At 30.4% G+C, this 25,058-nt stretch overlaps 3 protein-coding genes across 6 annotated transcripts; 1 reads left to right on the forward strand and 2 right to left on the reverse strand.

Moving 5' to 3' along the window:
* Positions 1-3,622: 3,622 nt before the first annotated feature.
* On the forward strand, positions 3,623-11,728 carry Pygo (pygopus family PHD finger). Of its 3 annotated transcripts, none has more exons than XM_083108033.1 (5): positions 3,623-3,966; positions 5,255-5,545; positions 5,638-6,657; positions 6,752-6,897; positions 6,990-11,728. In XM_083108033.1, exons 2-5 carry the CDS (start codon positions 5,330-5,332, stop codon positions 7,108-7,110), a joined length of 1,503 nt encoding a protein of 500 aa, XP_082964159.1. In that variant the 5' UTR covers positions 3,623-3,966; positions 5,255-5,329; the 3' UTR covers positions 7,111-11,728. The 3 variants fall into 3 exon arrangements, with proteins under 3 accessions (XP_082964159.1, XP_082964160.1, XP_082964161.1); XM_083108034.1 differs by lacking the exon at positions 3,623-3,966 and adding an exon at positions 4,144-4,297; XM_083108035.1 differs by lacking the exon at positions 3,623-3,966 and adding an exon at positions 4,318-4,457.
* Positions 11,729-12,004: 276 nt separating this feature from the next.
* Positions 12,005-17,509, reverse strand: LOC145976853 (tubulin polyglutamylase TTLL13-like). 2 transcript variants are annotated; one of them, XM_083108304.1, is made up of 14 exons: positions 16,994-17,509; positions 16,513-16,600; positions 16,155-16,445; positions 15,481-15,637; positions 15,146-15,246; positions 14,808-14,936; positions 14,506-14,731; positions 14,252-14,433; positions 13,904-14,138; positions 13,479-13,610; positions 12,892-13,233; positions 12,690-12,729; positions 12,386-12,596; positions 12,005-12,285 (listed from the first exon to the last, which is right to left on the reverse strand). In XM_083108304.1, coding segments are annotated over exons 1-14 (2,406 nt in total). In that variant the 5' UTR covers positions 17,265-17,509; the 3' UTR covers positions 12,005-12,284. The 2 variants fall into 2 exon arrangements, with proteins under 2 accessions (XP_082964430.1, XP_082964431.1); XM_083108305.1 differs by lacking the exon at positions 15,481-15,637 and having other exon boundaries at positions 15,146-15,175.
* A 682-nt stretch (positions 17,510-18,191) lies between these two features.
* LOC145976854 (D-aspartate oxidase-like) lies at positions 18,192-21,963 on the reverse strand. The gene is made up of 8 exons (XM_083108306.1): positions 21,540-21,963; positions 20,454-20,678; positions 19,855-20,067; positions 19,435-19,660; positions 19,086-19,153; positions 18,897-19,014; positions 18,714-18,815; positions 18,192-18,562 (listed from the first exon to the last, which is right to left on the reverse strand). Exons 2-8 carry the CDS (start codon positions 20,636-20,638, stop codon positions 18,446-18,448), a joined length of 1,029 nt encoding a protein of 342 aa, XP_082964432.1. The 5' UTR covers positions 20,639-20,678; positions 21,540-21,963; the 3' UTR covers positions 18,192-18,445.
* Positions 21,964-25,058: the final 3,095 nt, after the last annotated feature.

The raw sequence follows: 25,058 nt of genomic DNA on the forward strand, positions 1-25,058 counted from the left end.
AAAATTTAGGAACGTATATTCGAAATATCACGTGAATTCCAATGAATTTCAGCCTCGAAAAGTGAAATTTTTACTATAATTTTATAAAGAGTCTTGATGTTTCATGTATTGTATGAATCAATTCTCAAATAAATATTTTTTTTAGTTTACTATCTGTTTTAGATTATATTTTCAAAAAATTTTTACGAATAAGCTCAGAGCGAAAAAAAATATTTCGAGAAAAGTGATATACGATCAAGTTATGCGTCAGTTGACTTTTGAAATATATTTGACAGTTAAATCTCATATTTATAATCGCCAAGAGAACTAGTAGGATTTTTCATTTTTAAAAGTATTTATTAATTATTTCAAATCATATACAAAATTCTATTTTTACTTATGGATTTTTAATGACAGTTTTTTAAATTAATTTAGAAACGATTAATCTTTAACAAAAAAAAATTTTTTAAATTATTAACCATTTCTGATACGCGATTATAAGCAGATGTCCTAACGAGCTGTCAAGAAAAAGTTATCAAGATTATTTTTGTGTTTGATTATCAAGTGTGCCATTCTTACCGTCTCCTTTTTTGAGGCCTCCGCCTGAGTAACCATCGAGCCTTTGCCTAATTTGTTTAAATCACCCATTTCTTATTCAAGACACGCATACACCACGCGACAGATTGATTGGTGCGCTGTTTTTATTTGTAAAATGTCGCTGTTTGCGAAATCTGTTCGCGTAGATAGTCGATTGCTAACCGAGCAATTCGCCAATTGCCGAATCCTTCATCATCATCCCTATTAAGTCCATTTGATTGTGATCCTTTTCCCAAATTTTCGACTCTTTACTTTAAGATAGATATAATATTGATAATGTTGAATAAATAAAATTAAAATTTTATGTAAGTAGAACATATTTTGTTTTAAATAACATTCTGTTGAATTTGGGGTTATCGAGAATTATTTTTTTAGTGTATAATATATAAATTCTTTTCTTTCTTTTAAATATTTAAAAATTATGATAAAAAATGATTCTTTGTTGTATAAAAATGCGATTAATCGTGATGAATCGTAGTACTATTGTTGAATTGTCTATGAGAAAAGTTCCGTAGTTTATTTTCATATAAAAGTAAACTGTTTCCCAGAAAGCTCAATGAATTTTCATGAGTTATCTTCCTTCCGACAGTTCTACTTAATGCAAATGTTTAAAAAAGAAGATTAAATACGAAATGAATTCAGAAAAGATATATTTCTAGGGTTATGAAAGACTTCGTGTTATAATCTGAGGTTCATATAATATTTGTTTATACATATTATTATACAATATTTGTTTATACATATTATATACTTTTAATATAAATTCCAAAAATTGAAATATTTTAATTTATATATTTCATTAAATATATTTCACATTTTTATGTTGATAAGCTAATAATATAAAATAATTGCACATATTTGCTTATTACACGAAACAAGGCATTGTTCGATAATTTCACACGAAAAATGGATATTCCTTAAGTAACTAATAATCATATGATTTAGCCCATTTAGTAGACTCCTCCGAAGAAATTTATTAAATCCTTCCCTTGTCTGTCCTCAAGTATTTTGTCATACTCTATCCTCATCCCTATCAAGGGTCCCTCAGGACGCCCATTCCAGCTTTTTCCCCTCCAGGGATTGGCCCAGTTTTTCCACTCTGCTTACGATGCTCCCGATTTGTACCACTTTTGCCCAGACGAAAACGGCGCGACTATCTCAGAAAGTCTACACTCTATCTTTCGATAAAAATAAATCGCGAGTGCCCAGGCAGTTAATGAGATCGATAGAGCTGTTAACGTGAGCGGATAAACTGGGAACGGCAGCTTTTTCATATTATTTTCCAGAGAATTATTTTCCGATCGTATTAATTTCGCCTGTCTATTCGGGCAACAGATAGACAGCCCGTTTATATAGGGATTTCTCTTTCGAAATGCAAAATATAATCCAGATGTTATGGATATCAGCGGCTTGTTCATGGATATGTAATTATAACGAAAAGAGCTAAATATAAAAAGATATAAAAGTAAAAGTTTATAAGCTTTTCCATTATTTTATTACGTAATGCCAGCTTAAAAATATAAAAATATAAAGCATTTTTTATCAAAATTATGAAATTTTTTTATATTTCATGATAAAAGCATGTATCATCTTAATTAGTATGCATGTGTGAATTTCACGTTTTTAGCATTTTTCAAATATCATGTTATACATTACATCTTTCTGAAGCAATAGTTTGAAAATTCACTGACAAATATCTCATAATGCAATCTAGATTAATATCAAAATAAGAGCAAATGGCATAATCATGATTCCGGATGTATATGTATATGTATATATTATATATTACATAAATAAATAGGTATTGTCCGAAGTAAATATCCGCGAAATTGTTTTCCGGTTAGTAGAATCAGGCTAATTTACTGATGTAACTGTAATAATTAAAATGATTCGTGCAAGCTCTCTATGCTGGAATCGTGAGACAATTTTAAGCCCGGATGTGGACGGAAGATTTGCAGTACAGAATGTCACAATGTGTATTTCACGTACCTATGTAGAGAGTAATAGAATGCATATAATGTTATATATACGGTAATCATGTACTAATTTATATTAAACTTTTGTCTTATTATTAGTATTTAAATTTTAGATAACTGTAAGAAGTATTTTTCAGATATTTATCCATTTTATATCGTTCCTGTAAAGTGTATCATATCGAAAAACCAATAGGAGATTGAGAGAGAGAAAGAGAATCTTTAATTTATTTAAAATTATCTTTAAACAAATCTATACAAAAAATATATATGTATATAAATAACATATAAACATTATGTTTATATAAATAATAAACATATGGTATATAAAAATTTATATATATAGATCCTGTTTTATATTTATATATAGATCTTGTTTCTGCTTTTTATGCATCTATTTATATTTATTAAATTATTCATATTAAAAGTATATGCACATCCATATAAATATTTATTTTTACAGAAAGGATCAGCTTTTTTTAGCTTTTTTCATTTTTCCGCTTTTCATTACAGAATTCTGTACATTATACATACACACACATATATACATTATATGCGCGCGCGCGCGCGTGTGTGTGTGTAATGCACATAATTCTGTATTAGAAAGTCAAAAAATGTGCATCAAAAAAGCTGATTTTCTCTGCAAAAATAAAAATTTATATGGATGTGTATATTTTTAATATAATTAATAATTTCACAAACAAAAATAAATATATAATAACAATAGAAATTTGCGTGTAAAGTGAAATGTAAAATTACATTTTTAGTGTTCACATACAGGCATAGCTTTCATTTTAAAGAAATATAAATGATCTCTTTAAAAATTATATAATAATTCTTTTTATCGTAAGAACTTGGACTTACATGAAATGCGTGAAATCTTTAGAATTCAGAGAGCGAATTTTCTTACAAATTCTCACGAATAATTCCGCGCGAAGCGGATTGCTACTTACTTTCGCTTCTCTTCGCGTTTAAACCACGCGAACAATGGGAACGTAACTAGTGTCGCTATCTATCGGGAGTCTCCGGCACCTCGCGGCACCGCAGACGAGCGACACACAACAGACGTAAGAGGGACACGCGTAATGCGACAATGGCGACCTGAGAAGAATCGTGGCGTGCGTTATCTCGCTTCCATTACTTCAACAGTGCGACTCAGCAGTGCGTGCAAGTGCGAAAGTGCGGTTATCGTGATCGTGTACGCGCTAGCGTGAATGCGTAGCCCGTTAACATCAGCGAGGAACGCGTTTTTCGCGAGGCGCGAATCGAAATCACGAATCTCCGCATACCTCTCGTCCCACCGAGGTCAGCAAGACGGCAATCGACACAGCCGCGATTCATGGTGCTGGTGTGTCTCATCGAAAAAACGACCGAGCTATGGACACGTTCGCGTCGTCGCCTATCCTATAATGCGCTGGTGAGTAAGAGAACGCAGATCGCGCGTCGCATTTGCGCAAATGACACGAGAAGCTCGACCGGCTTTTTAAATCGCCCGGTGCTCCGAGACCGAGTGCGCGATCTACGCGCTGTACTACGCTTACGCTACGCCATGCCATGCGTATACACACACGCACGCACACATAACGAGGCTGCGGAGGCGCCTGCGGAGATCTCGACGGTGAACTCGCGTGGTTAGGTTAGTTCTGCGAGATTGCCAGGCGGAATTTATTTTGTTCCCTTTTGCACGCCGCGCGACGCGGGGTCTCCTCTATTTGTTGTATCACGGGTCTCTTATCGCCGTGCTCAAGGTACAGTCGCGTCGAAAACGCGCTCCCCGCTCTCTCTTTCTTTCTGTGTGCGTGCGTATGTGCGTGTGTATATTTCTCTCTCTCTCTCTTTCTCTCTCTTTCGTCTCCTGGATTTTTCGTCTCCACGTTCGTAACGGATGAACCACTGGTGCTATCCGAGGTAACGGTAGTAATTTCGTTATTTATATCGGCATATATAAATATAGACACCATGCTTCGAGAGATAAATGTATATACATGGATCTGAGATTCGTGCGTATATTTACGTAGATTATATACTGCGCTCTCTCCCCTATATTCTTCCCCTCTCTCTCACGTACGCTAGTAAATTTATGAATGATAACTCATGCAAGAGTAACTTTTTAATTGAACGATAATGCGATACACGTATGATGTTTTGTTATAGGAATCTAGTTCTATTCATTTATCAGTTATCGATGTATGTGACTTGATAAAACAAATTATTTTTTCTTTGATTAGTATATACAATAATACCATGAATAAAAAGCGAATACTATAAAAATGTAATTAATGATTTTATTGCGAGATATTTAGAATTATGTTCAGCTTTTCGCATTATTTGAATCATTCTATACATATCTAGTGTAAGAAACATGTATAATGAAAAAAATATCTTGCAACTAAATAAAAAAATTTTATATATGTATATAACTGTTTTATATATATATATATATATATATATATATATATATATATATATATAATCTTATATTAATTAATTAATATAGCTATTATTATATCCAATTTAAATAAATTTAATTTAATTTATGATTCTTTCAAACACAATATAAAATGTTATATTTAAAATATGACTAATAAATATTCGCTTAACTATAGAGTTTATAAATATGATGCGCAAATATATTAAGACACGATATAATTATATATAGCTCTCTAAGTAAATTTATATCACAACAAAACTTTTTTTCTTAACAGTGGATCAGCAATAATTACTTGCCACGCAAATTTAGTGGTACTGGCATGATAAAATAAGGGAAGTGAACGAAGGAAATGAGCCACAATATCGCGGGCATGCCACCCTTCACAAGGATGCCATTGGCGGGTATGGGAATGGGTGTAAATATGGGCCCAAATGCCCCACATCCTGACTCTTCTGCCCATCCTCATCCACCACCGCCACCACCAGCTGGTACTAATCCTAAGAAAAAAAGACGTACAAATTCAAATGTTGCTCAACCACCTCCACAGCAACCTCCATCTGTACAGGTAAGTTAATGTATCTTATAGTTATATTTATGTTTCAATGTATTAGCATTTAATTATGATCCTGATATTAATGTGTAACAATTATTTAACAGGATCTACTACCCCCACCTTTATCGGGTTACGGTGATACAATAGTAGCGAGTAATCCCTTTGATGATACACCGCCACAGACTGCGCAAAGTCCAATGATGCATGGAGGTCCTCCACATATGCATCCTCATCATCCTCATCACATGGGTGGACCTCCTATGCGAGGCATGAGTCCTTTAACTTCTATGAGTGGCATGAGTCCTATGATGCCACATAATATGGGCAATATGAGCCCTATGGGTAATTCACCCATGACAAATCACATGAATCATATGGGAGCTATGTCTCCTATGAATCATGCTCCTCTTGGTGGTATGAGTCCCATGAATAACATGGGGCCAAATATGCCACCTGGTCCAATAAACACTATGAATAATCATATGAATATGAGTCATATGGGAAATTCACAACTAAGCGGTCCACCTATGGGTAGTCCAATGAATAATATGAATAGTGGGCCTATGGGTAGTCCGATGAACAACATGGGTCACAATATGGGTAGTCCTATGGGTGGGCCTCTAGGTTCTCCGATGAACACTATGGGAGGATCCAATCATATGCCTAATGGACCAATGAATATGAATAACATGAATAGTCATATACCGCCCAACAGTCCATTAAATGGACCATCGCTAAACAATGTGAATAGTCCATTAGGACACAATGGATCTCAACCTCACCCAAATCATATGGGAAATAATCTTAACAATTTAGGAAGACCTATGAATGGACCTATGACTACTATGAGTTCGATGACATCGAACAATATGAATATGACTGTGCCGAATCAGATGAACAATATGAATATGGGTGGTCCAGGAATGAATATGCCTAATATGAATATTAGTCATCATAATCAAATGGGAGGTCATATGACAGGACCAATGGGTACAATGCCCAATAATATTGGCGGCGGACCACCTATGGGACATCCCATTAATTCCATGGGAGGCTCTATACCACCGCATGGATTTCAAGGTCCAGGAATGGGTCCAAAGTCCATGCCAATGTCTACGGTCAAAGTAAGTTATTTTTTTTACACATGTTTAATTTATTATGATTATATTTAGCATAATATGTAAATTATGCAAATTCACATGTGATTTATTGAATCAGGTATATCCTCCAGAGCAGTCAATGGTATTCAATCCACAAAATCCTAATGCGCCACCAATTTACCCTTGTGGAGTTTGTCACAAGGAAGTACATGATAATGATCAGGCAATTCTGTGTGAATCGGGTTGTAATTTTTGGTTTCATAGGTAAGTTGATAGTATAACATGATCTAGTGAGATAATATAATGCCTGACGTTCAAGATAATAGCAATAGTCTTGATGAACGCGATTATTTCAGGGGTTGCACAGGATTGTCAGAACATGCTTTTCAATTATTAACAGCAGAGGTTTATGCAGAATGGGTGTGTGATAAGTGTTTGAATTCGAAAAACATACCCCTAGTTAAGTTTAAACCATAACACTTCGTGTCCCGTCGTTCTTGCGACGCTCGAGTGACTCTTTGTTAGCGTTTATATGTGGTACATGCACATATGCGCATACGATTGCGCACATACATACAGACACATCTACAGCACACATAATAATATTAGTGCACGTGCGAAATCGTGCATACAATATAAAGATTTGCTGTTTGTTAATAACTTAGCTTTAACTTGTTGAAATATTAGGGTATCATTCAAGTCGCGCGTATCAATACAAAGGCAAAAATAATATTCAGAAGTCACTTTAAATTTCAAATCCGATTGTGTGACAAATGGGTTCGTAAAATATATATAAAATTATTAAATCAATAGAAATTTAAGTAAAATCTTTTAATAATAGAAAATAATGGCATACATTTTTTTATTTTTACAAATTAACGTGTAATAATTTAAAATATTTTAAAAGAATTTAGTTTAAAACAAAAATAGAAGAGAATTAAATATAATGTTCAATGATAATGTTATCAAATATCTAAGATTTGCAACAAACTTAGTATTTCTAATTGCATTTAATTCAAAATTAACAGTAACTACATATATTCCATATTAATAACAGAACATATATTATTAGATACAATCAATAAGCAATTGCATTGTATTTATTTTATCGTATATAAACGTTCCTATAAACATTATAATGAATATTATTTTGTTTCAGTAATCGGTATATACAATTTCGCGAATAAAATTAATTTTTATGAGTACCATTTGTCATTAGAATCATCGGACATTGATTAAAGAATTCTGCAGACTTTTAAACGTCAACATATATATTGAAACAACATTGACGTGAATTGTAAAAAATCATTTAATGTACAAATAATGATGACATTTGATTAATAATTTTATTATATATGATCAAATTATTTATATATCGAAAAATAATATGTGAAATTGTATGTATATTTGAAATTATATATATACAATACACAGGTCATATATTTAAACTATTTTTTGTTTATTGCAATTGAATGTATCGCCTTTAACATATAGATATATTTATTGTGATAAACACATTACATACTGAAGATTGACATAAGAGTTTGTCACAAATCCTATTTTTACTGTTAGATCTACATGTTTTATTAAACTTAAGTGTATGACTCAACAATCAGTATGAATGGGCTAATTCCATTCAAGAAATGAAGTTATATAAATTCAAATGCAGTATTGGTACTCCCAGACGATATATCTAGAAATGCTGCAATTCTTATATTTTTATATGTCATGTATTTTAATATAAAAAAAAACCATGGTAAATTTTATATTTTAGTATCTTTAGTTTATTATAGTATTATAACACTTTTTTAAATTTAAGTAAAAATAAATTTTTATTAGGTTAACATTATTTTTATATAAAATAAAAGAAAAAGAAAAATGTGAAAACAATATGATGAAAAGCTTTTTATATGCACAAGATAAATGAGTTATTCAGTATTTTTCTGAAAAACTTTAACAACAAATTTGATGGAATGCATTAGTGTTGGTACAATTAAAGATTATGATGTATAAATTGTGATGTAAAAAGGTATGCATAGTACCTAAGCAGATTTTGAACTGACAAAATGCTCAAATAATTTACATTTGATAAAATATATGTTCAAGATATTTTAATTAAATTACTTTAATATTATGTTTTTAATAAATGAAAAGGGAGAAAGAGAGAGTTTAATCGTATAAGAAACTTTAATTTGCACCAATATGTACCAATACAGCCAAATTTGCTATAAAAAAATGGATACTAAAGTACAATCTATAAAATACTTTGATTATATTGTTGCCATGGTTTAAGCTCTTGATTTGAGTTATATGCAATTATATTAAGTTGTTATATTAAGATATAAGAAATGTATATCTTTCTAAAATTGTGTAAAAATTTTAGTGAAAATGATATTTTATTTTACCAATCAATCTCCTTACAAAAATCATTTACGCACATAAGAGGAATTTATTTGACTGACATAAACATGCAACTTTTCTACTATAACAGAAAATTTGATGTATAGGAAATAGATTCAATATAAGTCTTGATATCTGGACAAAGGATTAAATGCAAACATAATTTGCAAAAATTTAACATTAATGATGAATAAAATTATAATATTATCAAAGTTGCGACTTTTCTGCAAATATTCATTTCTATGATTGATCTGATAATTTATATTTTTAAATTTGATGATGCAAATAAAGGCTGTTGTACAAAAATGAACATGTAAATTGGATAAATGAAAGTACAAGTCACATTGTCCAATAAATATGTTCATTTCGTCATTTAAATTGCTTATGTTATGTCCATCTCTGTACTTAGATAAATTAATATGCAACAGATTTTTTAATCTACAATCAATTTGTTATTAAAACCCAGCTATTTTGAAATAAACAAATAATACTTCAAATTTACATTACATTATAAAGAGATCTTAATAAATGCACTTAACAATTTTCACTAATTAGCATAATCTTTAGAATTTGCCAGATATATAATATCGAAGATATAAATATTGAAAAGAATTGAATATTATTTGTCATAGAAAATCAACTATTAGAAGAAACAAGAAAATTGAATTCAGTCGGCAGCTAACACAAAATTATTGTATGAATGTATGGATCGTATAGTTTTTTATATGTATATGAAATATTAGCATACAAGACAGACAAACACACACACATATGTGTGTGTGTGTGTGTGTGTATAATAGAATTTAATGTTGTGTTAAACGGTGATTCAACTTGACGCACAGCAGAAATGTATCAAAATAATTAGTATCTTTATCTTGATTGTAAGTTAAAATTTATTTTTAATCTAAAATTATATAAATTAATAAATAATATATTATATATATATATATATATATATATATAAATTTAATTTTAAATCAAGAAACACCTCTTATTAAGAGTTTTTAATGTAAAATTAAATAATACTTTAATTGCTCGCAAAGTCTCCGTATAATTCAAGCTTGTTTTACTATAATTTTAACACACACACACACATAATACACAATACTTGTGCGTATTATATATGAATGACATACACAAAATCCTATAATTACATAATGCTCATATTAGTATTACAACGAATAGAGAATACCATCTTCACATATCTTCTTTCTATATTTTTTCTTATGGGGAAGGTCACGCTAAAACTTTTTAACATTGCTTTTATTACGAAAGTTAAAAAATGCAGGGGATTACAGATTACTTATTATACTTTTATACAAATAACAGCCAGTAACATCAATGATTAAGGTAGCGGAAGGAATCGTTTTCTAGTACAAAATGAGCGACAAAGTAATGAACTGTAATTTAAGTGATAATGTCTAATCTTTCACATAATTAAATTATAAATGATATAATTTTAAACAATCTTGCTACATGTTTATTCATACATAGAGCATGCGTGTTTTAAATATATATTTTTTATAATTTTTTCTTAATAATAATTAAATGTTTGGCAATAGCTTAATTCCGCCCCCGCCCCTGTAAAATCTGTTCGAAACAAATGCAGTTCATATATGTCCATTTGTCTCATTACTTCCTTGAAACAGTTACCTTTATTTTCAATGAAAATGTACATATATCGAAACATGGTAACTTTTTAACGGAGATGGAAATTTTCGTATGAAATATATATATTTACTTGAGTTCTCTTTATATAAGCGCAGTATGCAAGCTATCATAAATATGTATCTATTGACTTTATGTACATAAGCCTTTCTATATCTAAGATTTAATATGGTGGGAATCAAATCTCTGAGACGCGCAAATATTCGCCGCAATCACAGTGGTTTTATGTAAATAATATATATCACGTTAAAAAAAAAGAAAAAAAAATGATTCACCGATCGTAATATGTTGGATGTATTCGCACTCTTGTTCTTACGATAATTCTTCAATATTGAAGGCATAATTTATAGTCGAAGGGACCTATGTTACATCGCTACGTGCGTGGATTCTGCAAAATTACACCGCTATTATTTTATATGGTGTGTTATAAACGAAGAAAAAAATTGTAACTTGAAAAAAAGTCCTATCGTACGTGATTTAGAAATTTAAGAGAAAGAGTAATGCGCTCTCTCTCTTATTATTAGGAATTCGACGCATTTGTATCACAGTTTATATTTTATATAATGATTATATTATTATGCTCCGTCGAAAAAGTAGGACTTTGGATTCTTAATTATATACATTAATTATATACTTAATTATATATATCGTAATACTTTAGGAATATGTGCAGGCATAATGCGTTGATTGCGATACAAAATGATAAACGCGAGAAAAAGCTACATAAAGTATAGCGGTGAAAACGCAGCGATGAAACGATATGGACGCAGTATCATGAACAAGGCAAAACCATCATGCGACAAAAATTGTTCATAGATTATTTTTTATCTCATGTGAATACAGAATATATATATCAGCAATAAAAATTGTTATATATATTATAGACTGGCGTACGTATGTGGCCATTTTACATACGTAGCGACGCGTACGTAACTCCCACACTTAAGTGACGCGCGTGTACATGTTCACTCATATCTATTGTACATATTTATATGGCACTTTAAATAACAAGTCGATACATTGTTGATTTTTATAATACTGTTCTCTACCTTGAAATAGCATCCGCTTACACAGCGAAATATGTCTTAATATTTGTTGGACTTTTTTGGATATTGCATAAACTATACAGCTCATTTCTTTTTTTACCAATTTTTTTCTTCAGAATAAAAATTTGTATAAAGTATTTTTCTCTCATGCGCAATGAGATATTATATATATATATATATATATATATATATATATATATATATATATATATATATATATATATATATATATATATATATATGTTTAATGTAAAGTATTTTATATTTCTCAATATATTTTACGAATCTTATTGTTTTGCTTCATTTGCGTGTGTGCAATCGATGTTAGCAAAGTTAATGGTAAGAAGATCATAAAATGTTATCGCTTTAAAATAATTGCCTAAATTTTCTTCTAATCATAGTTTTATATTAATCGCTTTTATATTTTCCGTAAATGTAATTTTTTTCTTATATTATTATAAGATATGCTTTTTCACTTTCTTTTCCATTTTCCAAAAAATCCATTTTACCTTTAATGGTAGATGGCAACGCGTCGATTCTAGAATATAATTTTGTTATAATTATATTTTATATAATATCGTAATTATATATTTTTAGTTAATATCACCAGAAAAAATATGTGAAATCGTAATAGATACCAATATAAATGTGTGGCTTTCTTTGATTTCGATGAATGAGAGGTTTCTCTTTTCTCCAGCGTATGCAACCGCACGGTATTTGACAATGTTCGAGCAATGTGAGCTTTTGTTATACGATTCTTATTAACAGAATTCATATCTTCCACCCATAATTTTTGCGGGATTTTTGGACGAACATAAACAAGCGCCTCATTACAAGTTATCCACGAAGCTAATTTAAAAAGTAAGATTTTTAGGTATACGTATAAAAAATTGGATACAAAATATAATTTAAACGGAATATTACAAATATCAATACGCTTACTTTTGTTTGAATTGTTGATTTCGTGATTTTCCATCTTGTGCTAAAAAAAGATGTGTATATTTTATATATCTCTTAAACATCATATTTATATTTCATTTTGATTACAAAAATATATATATAAAAGATTTAAATTGATCTAGATCTGAATCTTGATTCGATGATTTTTTACAGAGTAAATTTTGATTTATATGAATATAATTACATTATTTCCTTTCAGGGGACATTGTATGCATTGGTCTGTGGATAGTGTACAGTTATTTTGGTGGCGATGAAGATGATGCTGCGCAGAGGAACACATGCTATTATTATTCGCATGTTGCCCGAGCCTGCCGTATAATCCGTATTTTCTCTCGTCGGCAGGTCGTAGCGTGCCATTCTTTTTCATCGCCATGTATATCTGCTCGAGTATACCATAACTCTTGATGAGAAAATCCCTCTGTGCCAGAGCCGTTATTCGCTCCCTCTCCTCAGATTCCGATATGATTTCAGGCTCGAAGGAATACAACGTGTTGGTAGAAGATCCCTGTGCGTCCTGTTTATTAATCTGCGAAAAAATAAGAAGATATAATACGCTTGCTCATTTCTTGCTTTCTTCTTTAGATAAAGGAAAATCTCCCATCTCATTTAAGAATGACTTATTTATCTTCTGTGAGACGTCATATTCTAATGGGAAATAATTATTTTCTTTTAATTTTCGCCAACAGTTTTTCGCGAAGAAATGAAATAATGAAGAAGCATTCCTTTATGCAGATGACAGTTAAACTTAAATGAATTGTTTCAGATACTCACGTTTTTCCTTAGCACACCTGCAGATTTGCTCTTATCTTGGAATTTCTTCAATGCACTCGAACTTTCAGAGCCTAATTTCTGCTCGCTCCATTTCCTGACTATTCGTTTACGTTCTTCTTCCTTCGCTTTTAGCTGAAACGTGATGAAATTAAAGCTAGATCGATGAATAATAGATGACAAGCAGCTGTTCTATTCATGCCAGTGTGTCTCTTACATTGCAAAAGTTTTATAGTATTAGAAAATTAATTACTTTTATATATATAATTTTATAATGTACATTATTCATATCAGATATCTCATAATGTGAGTTATTATGTGATATCAACTTTGATATAATATTAATGTAGACAATTTTTATAAACTCTTTATCCATTGATTTTAAGAGATCAAATTATAAAATGAGAAAAAAATTATAAAATTTTTACTTCGTTTTCTTCCCTTTCTATTCTCGACGCTTCCTCTCGCGCTCTCGATGCCACCGTATCTTGGAAAACGGAAAGCGTATTTTGCGTGAAGAAAGATTGGTACTTATCCTCGGTAAGACACGGATAAATTCTTCGAAAATTGCCCATATGATCGTCTTCCCACTGAAATTGTCTCTGCATATAATCATTCTCGTTCTTCACGGATTTTGTTGAAATTGTCGTATCATTAGTTTGACTGCACATCGTATGCAATATTTTGATTTATTATAATATCAGATTTTTATTACATTTTGAATGCAGTTTATAAATATAAATCGTATTATGTTGCCTCTAATATTCAATTTCTACCTGAAATCCTTTCCATTTATGCCTTGAAGAAGTCGCTCCCTGATTCGCTTTTTGTCTTCTTCTATTATTTTCTTTTTGTTGCACTGTTGCAGATTTAATATATCAAAAGTATCCATCAACAATCCTTCCTTTACGTCTTTATCTATTTGTGCATCTGTATGAAAGCTTGGCGAGTGATTTACCTGATAGATGTACTAAATGTAAAGGATATGCTTAATAATGTTTCCTGTACATATAAGTTTTTGAGGGAGTACCTCGAGAAGGTAGGGTTTAAGTCTCCAGTCGAGTAAAATGTCAAATCCCAGCAACTCGAAACAGGCATAAGTTTTATCATGCATTGAAAAGCACGCATGGTAATTGTGTTTCAATATAGGATACGCGGCGACTAAGGTTTTTATTATAATTCCATCGATCTTGCCCCACAGATCATCCACATCAATGTCTTTCCCTTTTAGCCATTTATTGAACGTTGATATTTTTCTATAAAATGCAATTTGTTATTCTGTCAATTCGCATTTTATCTTATTATCGATTCTACAGATCGGAATATATGAACCTCTTACTGCCAATCTCGTCATCGATGACATACATCCGGCTATGCTTGTTAACGGAATAATTTGTCAAATGCATGAACATGTTAGAAGTATTATAACCGGTTGGTTCCTTGTACTTGCTGGTCGCAAATCTAAAAGTGTAATATTTTTCAAAGCTTTTTATAGTATGTCAAATGTAACGTTGGAAAAATAAATATATATTAAATTGATATATTTGCAAATATATATTCGTTAGTATAATTTTAAATATTTAAAAAATAATAAATAAAAGTTATTAAATATTAATAAAATGTATATCTCTCAACATTAATTTTTTAACATTTTTTTAAACATGTCTTACCTGGCGAGTCCTTCGTTGTATACGTAGATCCTGAGAGGATCGCAGGATGTGATTAGTGCATAAATACGTAGATCAAATTTGTATCCGTCTATTAGGAAAGGCTAAGGACGTGGTAAGAAAAAGGGCTATATGCATTATACTTGCTTTGCACTGCAACTGTGAAGTTTTTAATCTACAGCTGCATATATTCATCAGAAAAAATCTGAACAAATCTTAAAGAGTTTTCATATAAAAAAATAACGTGGTAGAAAAATTTATTTTAATTTGAAAAAAAGTCAATTTCTGTCAATAAATTTTCGTGGATCTTTTTACTGAAAATTATTAATGTTTCGTACCCTTGCGATATATACTTGACAGATCAAACGTTCGCTCGGTTTAATGTCCTTCAAGTGTTTCGTTAGATAAATACCGCGTCCTTGGCAGCCCGTATCTGGTTTAACGATGAAGGTTTTCGACCTCCGCGTCTTAGCATAAGCCATTGCGTCGCCGTGACTGGAATTCGAAATCTAAAGTTTCCGATTTGCTTACACGTTCATCGACGTTTGGAAAATATTGATTATTCTTTATCGCCGTAATGGCAAACTCTCTCGGAATTTATGACCGAGAACCCGAGAGCGGTCTCTTATTCGGAGAAGCAAAACAGAATAACTCATGCTTGTAAAATAGATAAGAGAAGACTTTCGATCGATAAAGAGTCGCATTCTTTATTCTGATATGTGAGACCGATTCGTAGAATTGCAATATGATATTTTTGACTTTGTTGGTCCTAACTATTGTTACTGAAGAAATATGCTTCCACTTAAACTGTTTTGTTTCAATTAGATAGTGAAAGTGGGAGATATATAAAACAGTCGTATAATTATCGGTTATTTAAAAAAATATTTTTGCTAATAATTAATATAGATATGTTATAAAGAATTGTTTTAATAAGGTATATATAATAAAAAAATGTTTTTATCAAGAAAAGCAATATCAATGTGGAATAATATTAATAGATGCATCATCTTACTCCGCAGGAAAGCACCAAGTTTTCGGGAAAAAGTTATAGTCCTTCGGGAACAGCTTCTGCATGCGATTGAGATTACGAGCGAGAAGATCCTTCCTACATATCTCTGTCATCCCGGGAAAATGATTGACTCTCTGAAATCTCTTCATGTCCTTGGCACGCTCTACGCTGACGCTCAGATCGGTCCAATAAAGATCCCAGCTACTGTCCTCCGTAACTTCTCTCATCCCGAATCGCGCAGCCACTCGTCTAACCACGTTGTATTTGCAGTTTGTCGTGCAGATTGTTAAAAATCTATTTCGTTAAAACGAAAAGGAAATTTTTGATTTTCGCGCGAGAAGTGTAATTCTTTTCGACATACCTCTGCTTTCTCTTCTTAGTTTTTGACGTTTCTTCCACATTTTCTGTGAACCTCTCTCTCTCTGAATCATTTTTTCCATGCAACGAACCTATATTCAGCAAATTTCATTTATAAATCTCATGGAATAATAATGTGGAAATGATAAACAACTTGAAAGTATAAGAATTAAACTCTGAAACTTTTCAGAGACAGAATGAACTTTTTATCCTTATATATTCCAATGCGGCAAACTTGCAAGATTTAAACTATATTCAAATCATATTCAAAGCAATATTTTTTAAAGTTATAGTATTAAATTAAAAAAATAAAATAAAAAATTGTCACAATAAATTAAATCGTTAAATTAGCGTAGAAATTTCTGACTTTCTTATCATATTTATAATTATTAAGAATTTGATAATATTACGTTTAGATTTTTTATTAAAGCATAATTTCAAATTTCTCTTATATAATCTTATAAAGTTTGGAGTCGAATGTATACCTGTGTTATTGTCTTTGTCTGTAGTAATTTTCCAGTGATATAGCTCGGAATCATGCTTGGTAACACCTATTCTGTCGTTTGCAAACGATAGAACGTTCGAGGAATTGTCAGGAGCGATATATTTTCGACTTTTAAATATAGATTTGCAGGATCGCCTCTCGAAGCCGCTATCGGACTCAACACCGTCTGTCACACCACCGTTTCTGGAATTATCGTCTTTGGAGTCGCCTGATATCATCAGTGAGTACTTATCTCTAAATTCAATGATCATGATCGCTATTTTTCATTATTCGATTATTTCAATCGCACTGTCAACGCGCGCGATGTCACAATTAATTATTTGTGCCGAACTCAATTCGTACTTGATTTCCGTCACATTTACATTTATCACATAGAGTCGCGATAAATTGCTAATCGATACATTGTTAATATTTTTTGTCGATCAGTATTTAAATCATTGAGAAATTTTTTTTTACGAAATTTTTTATAAATCTGTCACTATTTGCTATGACATCATTTATCTGTCATCTTCATACAATTTTTACTTTCAATTTTTTATGATTAGTAATTAAGGTATCGTTTGTAGTAGAATCTTAAAAAATTTATATCTATTTAAATACGAATGGTAGTTATTTCTTCAGATTTACAATTTTTGAGTTTTATCATGTTCAAATTTTTATATTGGTTATTTTATTTTATAATATCTATTTATCGAATTCAATATCGCGCGATAATATTTCTGTAGATATTTAAATAGTGTGCGTACCTGTCAATATTAACGATTTTCAAATATTAGAGATTTTAATCTTGACAATTATAATACGCTATAGAAGTTCACCGATATAGATCGCACTGCGACTAGAGAAATACGCGTCGTGGACGTTCTAGCTTTACGCGACTACTGCGGCACGGTCGACATGTAAGGCATCTCGGTAGTTAGTTTGGTGCTTTAATTGCACAGCTTGACGACCATATTTAGAATTGTACAGTTACGGAAGTAATCACGACATGAAACTTTAAATAGGCTCGTGCGCCTTGCGCAGATCGAACTCGTGCGCGCGCGCTTACGCTTGTTTCTTGACGTTTAATTATATTTCTTGACTTTTTACGATTGTTATGCAAAACAGACAGGTCTAAAATAAAAGTTGCAAAAATATTGATTAAGTGTTAAGGTTTAGGTAATGCGGATAGAGAAAGATAACAGGCAGTAATATTTATTTGTCGTTTCAGCATAAAGAAGAAGAGGCTTAAGTTTTATCTAAATATAATCAAAATTGTTTCATTAAAATCTTACATCTAGAAAAATAAGACAAAGACGCTAAGAATGTAATATTTTTAGTAATACAACTCTCGGAATTGTATAAAAAGAAAAGCTTGAGTAAGATTGAGCATCGCGACCGCGTGCGAATAAAAATATATGAAGGATAAAAAGTTTATTCTGTCCCTGGAGAGTTACAGTTTAGAGTTTAATTCTTGTACTTTCAAGTTTCTTATCATTTCCACGACGTCTGTGGCACACCCCCAGCACAACGTCACGCCACTTCCGCCGTGACCGTAATTGTGTATCACCTAAAGTATAAAACACGAAATGAGCATTATAAGAAACGACTCATAGACTACGATGCTTAACATAAATGATTTGTATATACGTATTAAAGTTGAATTCGATATTATTCATGACACGACATAGCTAAGGTTGTAATATTTTATGGCGATTTACCTTAATTTCTTTTCCCGTAGGTGAACTGAGCGTTTCACATTCCAGACGAACTTGCGGACGTCCTGGTCGGAGGCCTACCCATGAGCGAATTATTTGACAGGTCTGCGACAAAAATCATCAAAATGAGAATCATTCAAGAATTACCAGTTTTCCACAGTTGAATTACGTTGAATAAATTAGTACTTTTAGAGACGGCATTATGCGACAACATCCATCATAAATGTGTTTAGAATCTTCCTCCCTTACGAAATAATCGAAATCACCTTCTTGATGCGTACCGCCCAATACAACACTATGAATGCTATAAGCAAAAACATTATGAAGAAATAAATATCATTGCTAATAACTACAGATTATTAATGCTTGCTTTACTTAGGAATAATGTAATTGCAAGACTCGTCATCCGCAATGAAACAATGCATCGCCCAAGGTGCTTTTACCTTAAACAAATTTTTTTGTATTAGGTTTCTCACTTGCAATACGACAAGATAATAAAACAACAAGATATTTTTAAAAAGATGTATTATATTTTACAGAAAGAAGTAAAAATATTTTCAATGGGAAAGAGAATGATTAAAACAAGATAATTACAATTAATGTTTAAAACAAAGATAAACTCTAAAATACATAAACGAATTACGATTACTATAACTTTAATAAACTATAATTGAATTTGATTGTAAAAATTTATGTTATGATATAAATTGGAAAACTGAATTACCCTGTACACCTGACCTCTAATTGGTGTCATTGTTTTATCCGCGACAAGCTCTCGTGCACCAAGCCCGCTGCAATTTATTATTAAATCATATCCTTCCTCGGCTAATTCGTCCAATGTTCTAATCTTTCTCTTTTCCACTTTTCCGCCCAAAGCGATAAATTTTTCCATAAGCCACGGCAATAGCAAAACCGGCTCAGCGGTGTAAGTTATAAAATTCCAACCTTGTCTAAAATTGTTACATTGAAATCTCGAAAAGCGATCAGATAAAAGAAAAAATAATAATAAACATAGTAACGAATAATAATTAAAATGAAAATAAATAATTTGTTTAGGCACACAATTTTAATAATAATAATAGTTCAATTTTAATTATATGATAATTTGATTTTAAAATATTATATATATAATATAAAAACATACTTATAATTAGATTTATGTTCTTCATTCAAACGTTGTATTTTTTCATCAGTAATCTCCTGGAATCCATAGACAAGTTTCGCCCATTTTGGATCAATGTCGTCTTTGTAATCGCTAGTAACACGAGTTACAGGTAGTAAAGAAACACCTGTTTTCGATGATAACCCGGCTTTCCACAATTGTTCGAACCATTGATGCGTGCAGCCAGCCCATCGACTAATAATATCGTATGATTAATATTATTATAATACTTATTAATTATTAAAAATACAATTCGATTTAAACATTTTCCATTTACACCATTACATTTTTATTTACTAAAATTGTGCAATTTCACTCACAGTATTTTTCGCAGATACAGAAAAATACATTTTCTTAAATAGAATCAATATATTATCTTCATAAACGATGGCTATAATTATAACATTATAAACTATGAAATCTCACTAACAATGAAAAGATTAGTTAGTGTTAGTGATTGATTTTTTAAATGTTAAATATTTTCACTGAAAATCAGTGAAATACTCGCTAATCTTTGCTGAAATCTTGTTATTACTTTAAACAGTGTTGTTTTCATTGATTTAATTTAAGAGAATAGTCACGTTATATTGTCGATAGGTGTATCGCCGAGATAAATAGGACCCCATAGACCGGCACTTCCATCACCAGTGGTGTCAGGCGAGAATGCGTCGGCAAAGATCTTCACGTCATAACTCGGAAAAGCGTTTTTCACTGCGAATGCGCTTGTTACTCCTATTACACCAGCACCCACGATTGCTACGCGCATCTTTTCACCGATTTTCACAAATACTGTTTTTCTATAGAAACTGAAACAAATTCTACATTAATGTAACTCGTCATAGAAATATCTCTGTTATCAGAAATAAATATCTTATTGCTACGCAATAATATCTATCTATTTCTGATAACAGAGATTATCGACAAGTCAGAACCGTCTTTACTTATGCTAAACGCTATAAATAGAGATTTCGCAAATTCAAGTATCTCCAACAAATCATATTATTTTTTAAAATAATAATAAATTTTGCATTAAATATACATGAATTAAAAATTGTTCTTAAATATAGTATTAACGTTCATGGAATATGTATATCAATTTTTATAAGATATTTATAATTAAAAAATTAATTGCATAGTTTTTTATTTTTTTTTATATTTTGATATTATTACTTAATAATTAATACTTTTAAATTAAATTAAAAATAATGAAAAGGTCAATGTCTGAATCAGAACAGCTGTTAAAACGATCAGGTATTAAATTTTAAAATGCTCTTCTTCATTGGAAGTAAATATCAGAACGTTTTAGATAAATATTATAATTGAGTTCATTAGTAAAGTTCAGATATTATAAAAATAGAATTGACTAAAAGAGAATCGCAAAGCGTATAGTTTATTTTATGTATTCGATATATAAATTGCATTTTAGAATTCAATAATCGCACAGTGTGTCAGCAACTGTTTTGATGACTGTTTTCTGATATTGGCTCTTTTATTATTGTCAATTTGTGATTTCTATTGTTGAAATTATGCGATCTTTACTTTAATCATTTTCTGTTACACACATTTAATTAAATATGTTTTTTTATTTATTTAAATAAATTTTTCTAATATATATTTAAATTTATTTGAATATGTAATATAATATATATTAAAAATTTTTTACTTACTAAAATTGAACCACTTTTAACTCTTGCTGCTTTATCGTATATCTTTAAATATTTACATAAGAAACGCGACTCTTTTGTAACATAAAAGAAAAAAAATCACGAAAATAAAACTATAATAGCGAGACACTCGCGCGTCACCCAGATTTGTTCTCTCGACAGATTCACGTAAATTACAGCAATACAATCGATGCACATTGCCAACACGTAATAATAAACACAACGAGGTCGCAGGAATCGATAACCTCGATGAAAGAAGATTTCTTCGATGCTGCATGTAAACGTTTCATTGACGATTCTTCGATGCGGGAGAACGAACTATTAAATAACCGTGCGAACGATGCTCTTCACAACGATAATAAATCATCGTTATGATTTGTCAAATTTGCCAAGACAAAATGCAAGTGCTCTTTTCCTGACGACAATCTTACAATTGCTGAGGATGGAATATAAAGTATCCATCGTGACAGTTTTATTTCGATCAAATAATTATCTAACTAGATTAGATTAGCTATGTTTAAAAAATATTGTGTGGTTTTATTTCATTCGTAAAGAATCTACAAATACAATTTTTACATTCTCTCCTCCTCTCGTAGATTAATACACATTTACGACATCACATATTTCTAGCATAATGCCCCATAATGACACGGCTAAGTTATGCTGGAATATGGGAGCCGCAAAAATCAAATATAAAAATTCTTCTCGTTTAATCAGCAACCACAGGTGATTTCGTCGCACCGTACTGTTGATAAACGGAGCATAATACTTTTAACGACACTGTAAAGTTCTTACACTCTGTTTACCGAAAGCACAATGCGCAAATTTTGTAATAAAAATATCACAGAGCGTCGTTGAACATTATTGGTTATATCATTATATTTAATCCAAAATATAAATTTGATAACTATTTTATTTACGAACATCTTTTTGTAAAAGGAGAGATACAACTTGTTTTACAAGATTAATTAGTATAATTGTCAGATAATAACACAGCATTTCTCTCTCTTCTTTCACTCTTTTATGTGTTTAATAACCATATATTTTTAATTTAATCAAAAAAATCTAAACCATAAATTTTCTTACCTTCTAATTTATTTATTTTATTATTTTTTTCACGTATATTGTATATTAAATATATTATTTTTAATTTTTTTAAATTTTATTACTATGAATCTGTCAATTAATCAGCACAACTCACAGAAATATTTTAATCTCGTAGTTACTTTAAAATGTCCAGATTTTAAAATATGTTTCTTTTATTCCTTTTTCGACACAGTATTACATCATTTTTGTGAAGATGATTTTTAACTATTGCGTCTTACGCATTCTCGATGATTACAAAAGTATCGATTATTTAATCGCGAAAAACATTATTCGGCCTTTGTTATTCACATCCGTTCTGACAGGGAAATTATTTCAATCTGTCGTTTCGTGACTCGATTTCAGCACTGAATTTAAGACACGAAGTATCGTCGTTCCTTATGACGACTAACTGAAGTGCCTGATGACAGTCCACGATATGGAGTATTTATTTACACCGTATACGAGAGTGCCCTAGACATAATATAGCCCGGAAATGTGATAAAGGGTGTAAGTGACAGCACAAAGAGAGGCACACTTGACGCATAAATTGTTCTTCTTGATGCATTAATATTCGATATAAGTTTTCTATTATTTCACATTAGTATATTTTACATTATTATAAACTTTTAGTAATTTATCTTACTTTTGTTTGAAAAAGAGAGATAGAAAAATTGTGTGACGAATCTTCATCTTCTAACTTTGACGCATAAGATAGAATAAGATTAATATATGCAAAATGAATTAATTAAATTTTATTTCTTTGTTTTTTACAAACTTAATATATAGAGAAAGTAATGATTGATTGATGAATTTCTTCTACGCTTTTTCTAGATCTTTTACTTTTTACTTGACATTGTTTTATTAATTTTACTTTCTAAAAAAGTTAAGAAGTTTAAATAGAAAATAAAGAAATAGGAAAATTAAAGATCTTATGTAGAAATAGTAACAAATATGCCAATTTAAAATATAAAAAGTTTATAAAAATAATATCAGAATTATTCTGAGTAATGTAAATTCAATTTCGATCATATATTTTTTTTAATATATGCATTATAAATATAAAAGTTGAACGTTACCTTTAAAGATTATTTGCTAGATCATTCTAGCTTCTCTCACAATAATAATAGCTCACTGAGCGATGTCATCGCTGAGGGAAGATCGGTAGAAATATCTGGTCATTATCGCGATACACCTGATCGCATTCACGATGATCAGTCAGGGTGGTCGAGGAATAAGATTGCAGCTGCAATTGCGCGAGAACGAGTCGGATAGCAGACACCATATGAATGGGTCGAAGTGTTATCCGAAACCGTCATCGGCCTTATAAGTAAGATTTGCAACGTTTTGCAATACTTTTCTCAAGGATTTTTTAATGTGTACCATTTGCGTAATTAATTTAATATTAAAACAAGTTTTCATCAAGATTAAATATCACAGATTAATTAAAACTGGTATATAAAGAAATAAAACGTTTATTCATTTATAAACAATCAAGAATCTCTAACTTCTCCCCTTTATCTAATCTAATAATTTATATATTTCTTACATTCATAATATAAATTAAAAATATAAAAATGTGTAGAGTAATTCCATAAACTATTAACTTTAGAAGCTGATTTTCGTTTATTGTATTACCAGTAAAAAATTACATAAAAATGTAATAATATTTTTAAATTCTTAAAGATTTATTTAATTTATATATATCATTATATATATATATATATATATATATATATATATATATTATTTTGTATATTGTATTAGTAATAAATAGTTTAAACTTTTAATTAAAAATTGTATGTGCAGATATATTAATATTTTTGACAAATTTAAAGTAAAGATGACACTATCATTCAGTTGCTTTTTTTTCACGCATGGACTGTTTCACCGATGAGGTGCTGTCAAAAACAGCTAACCTTGGGTACTTGTACAGTTTGAAACATCTACTGTACGCTAACGCTCTCTCAGGAAATATAACGGCCAAAGTAAGAAGTAATGAGAGAGTTGATACAAAGAGAGTTGATACAACAGAAATGCAGTTACACGAGAAGAAAAACTATTATGTCGGTATATACATATATGTATAAACCTATGAAATGTTAAAATTTATTTATGTGTATATGTTCTTTTCTCTTTCAACATAATTTTTTATTCATTTGTTTAGCTTCCTGGAAATCTTTTAAAGTGCAAAACTAAAAATTATATTGTAGAATCTGATTTTGAAGTTTAGCATAAAACAAATCTATATTTTATACATACCTTTGTATTATATAATGATAAAATAAATATAAGAACAATAAAAAATGAAAGAAAGGTCATTTTCCGTAGATTTCTTAATTTTAATTATATTTTTGATAATTGTATAATGATTTTATATATTCTTTATATTTAATTTATTGTATTTCAAGTATTGTATTTAAATAAATTAAATCACTC

The sequence above is a fragment of the Camponotus vicinus genome, unplaced genomic scaffold, assembly GCF_025532165.1.
Source record: "Camponotus vicinus isolate PSW18456_S1 unplaced genomic scaffold, iyCamVici1.0 SCAF_9, whole genome shotgun sequence".
NCBI classification, from domain to species: Eukaryota; Metazoa; Arthropoda; class Insecta; order Hymenoptera; family Formicidae; genus Camponotus; species Camponotus vicinus.

What these genes read in the sequence shown, in the direction of transcription:
- LOC145976853 (XM_083108304.1), bottom strand. Translation starts at nt 17,264, where the DNA reads ATGATCATTGAATTTAGAGATAAGTACTCACTGATGATATCAGGCGAC. An exon ending in AGACAAAGACAATAACACAG is followed by an intron (nt 16,601 to 16,993) that starts GTATACATTCGA and finishes TGCTGAATATAG; the next exon opens with GTTCGTTGCATGGAAAAAAT. An exon ending in ACTAAGAAGAGAAAGCAGAG is followed by an intron (nt 16,446 to 16,512) that starts GTATGTCGAAAA and finishes TTAACGAAATAG; the next exon opens with ATTTTTAACAATCTGCACGA.
- LOC145976854 (XM_083108306.1), bottom strand. Translation starts at nt 20,638, where the DNA reads ATGCGCGTAGCAATCGTGGGTGCTGGTGTAATAGGAGTAACAAGCGCA. An exon ending in ACACCTATCGACAATATAAC is followed by an intron (nt 20,068 to 20,453) that starts GTGACTATTCTC and finishes CGATATTATTAG; the next exon opens with TCGATGGGCTGGCTGCACGC. An exon ending in GCATAATGCCGTCTCTAAAA is followed by an intron (nt 18,816 to 18,896) that starts GTACTAATTTAT and finishes TTTTTGTCGCAG; the next exon opens with ACCTGTCAAATAATTCGCTC.
- Pygo (XM_083108033.1), top strand. Translation starts at nt 5,330, where the DNA reads ATGAGCCACAATATCGCGGGCATGCCACCCTTCACAAGGATGCCATTG. An exon ending in AGCAACCTCCATCTGTACAG is followed by an intron (nt 5,546 to 5,637) that starts GTAAGTTAATGT and finishes ATTATTTAACAG; the next exon opens with GATCTACTACCCCCACCTTT. An exon ending in TGCCAATGTCTACGGTCAAA is followed by an intron (nt 6,658 to 6,751) that starts GTAAGTTATTTT and finishes TTATTGAATCAG; the next exon opens with GTATATCCTCCAGAGCAGTC.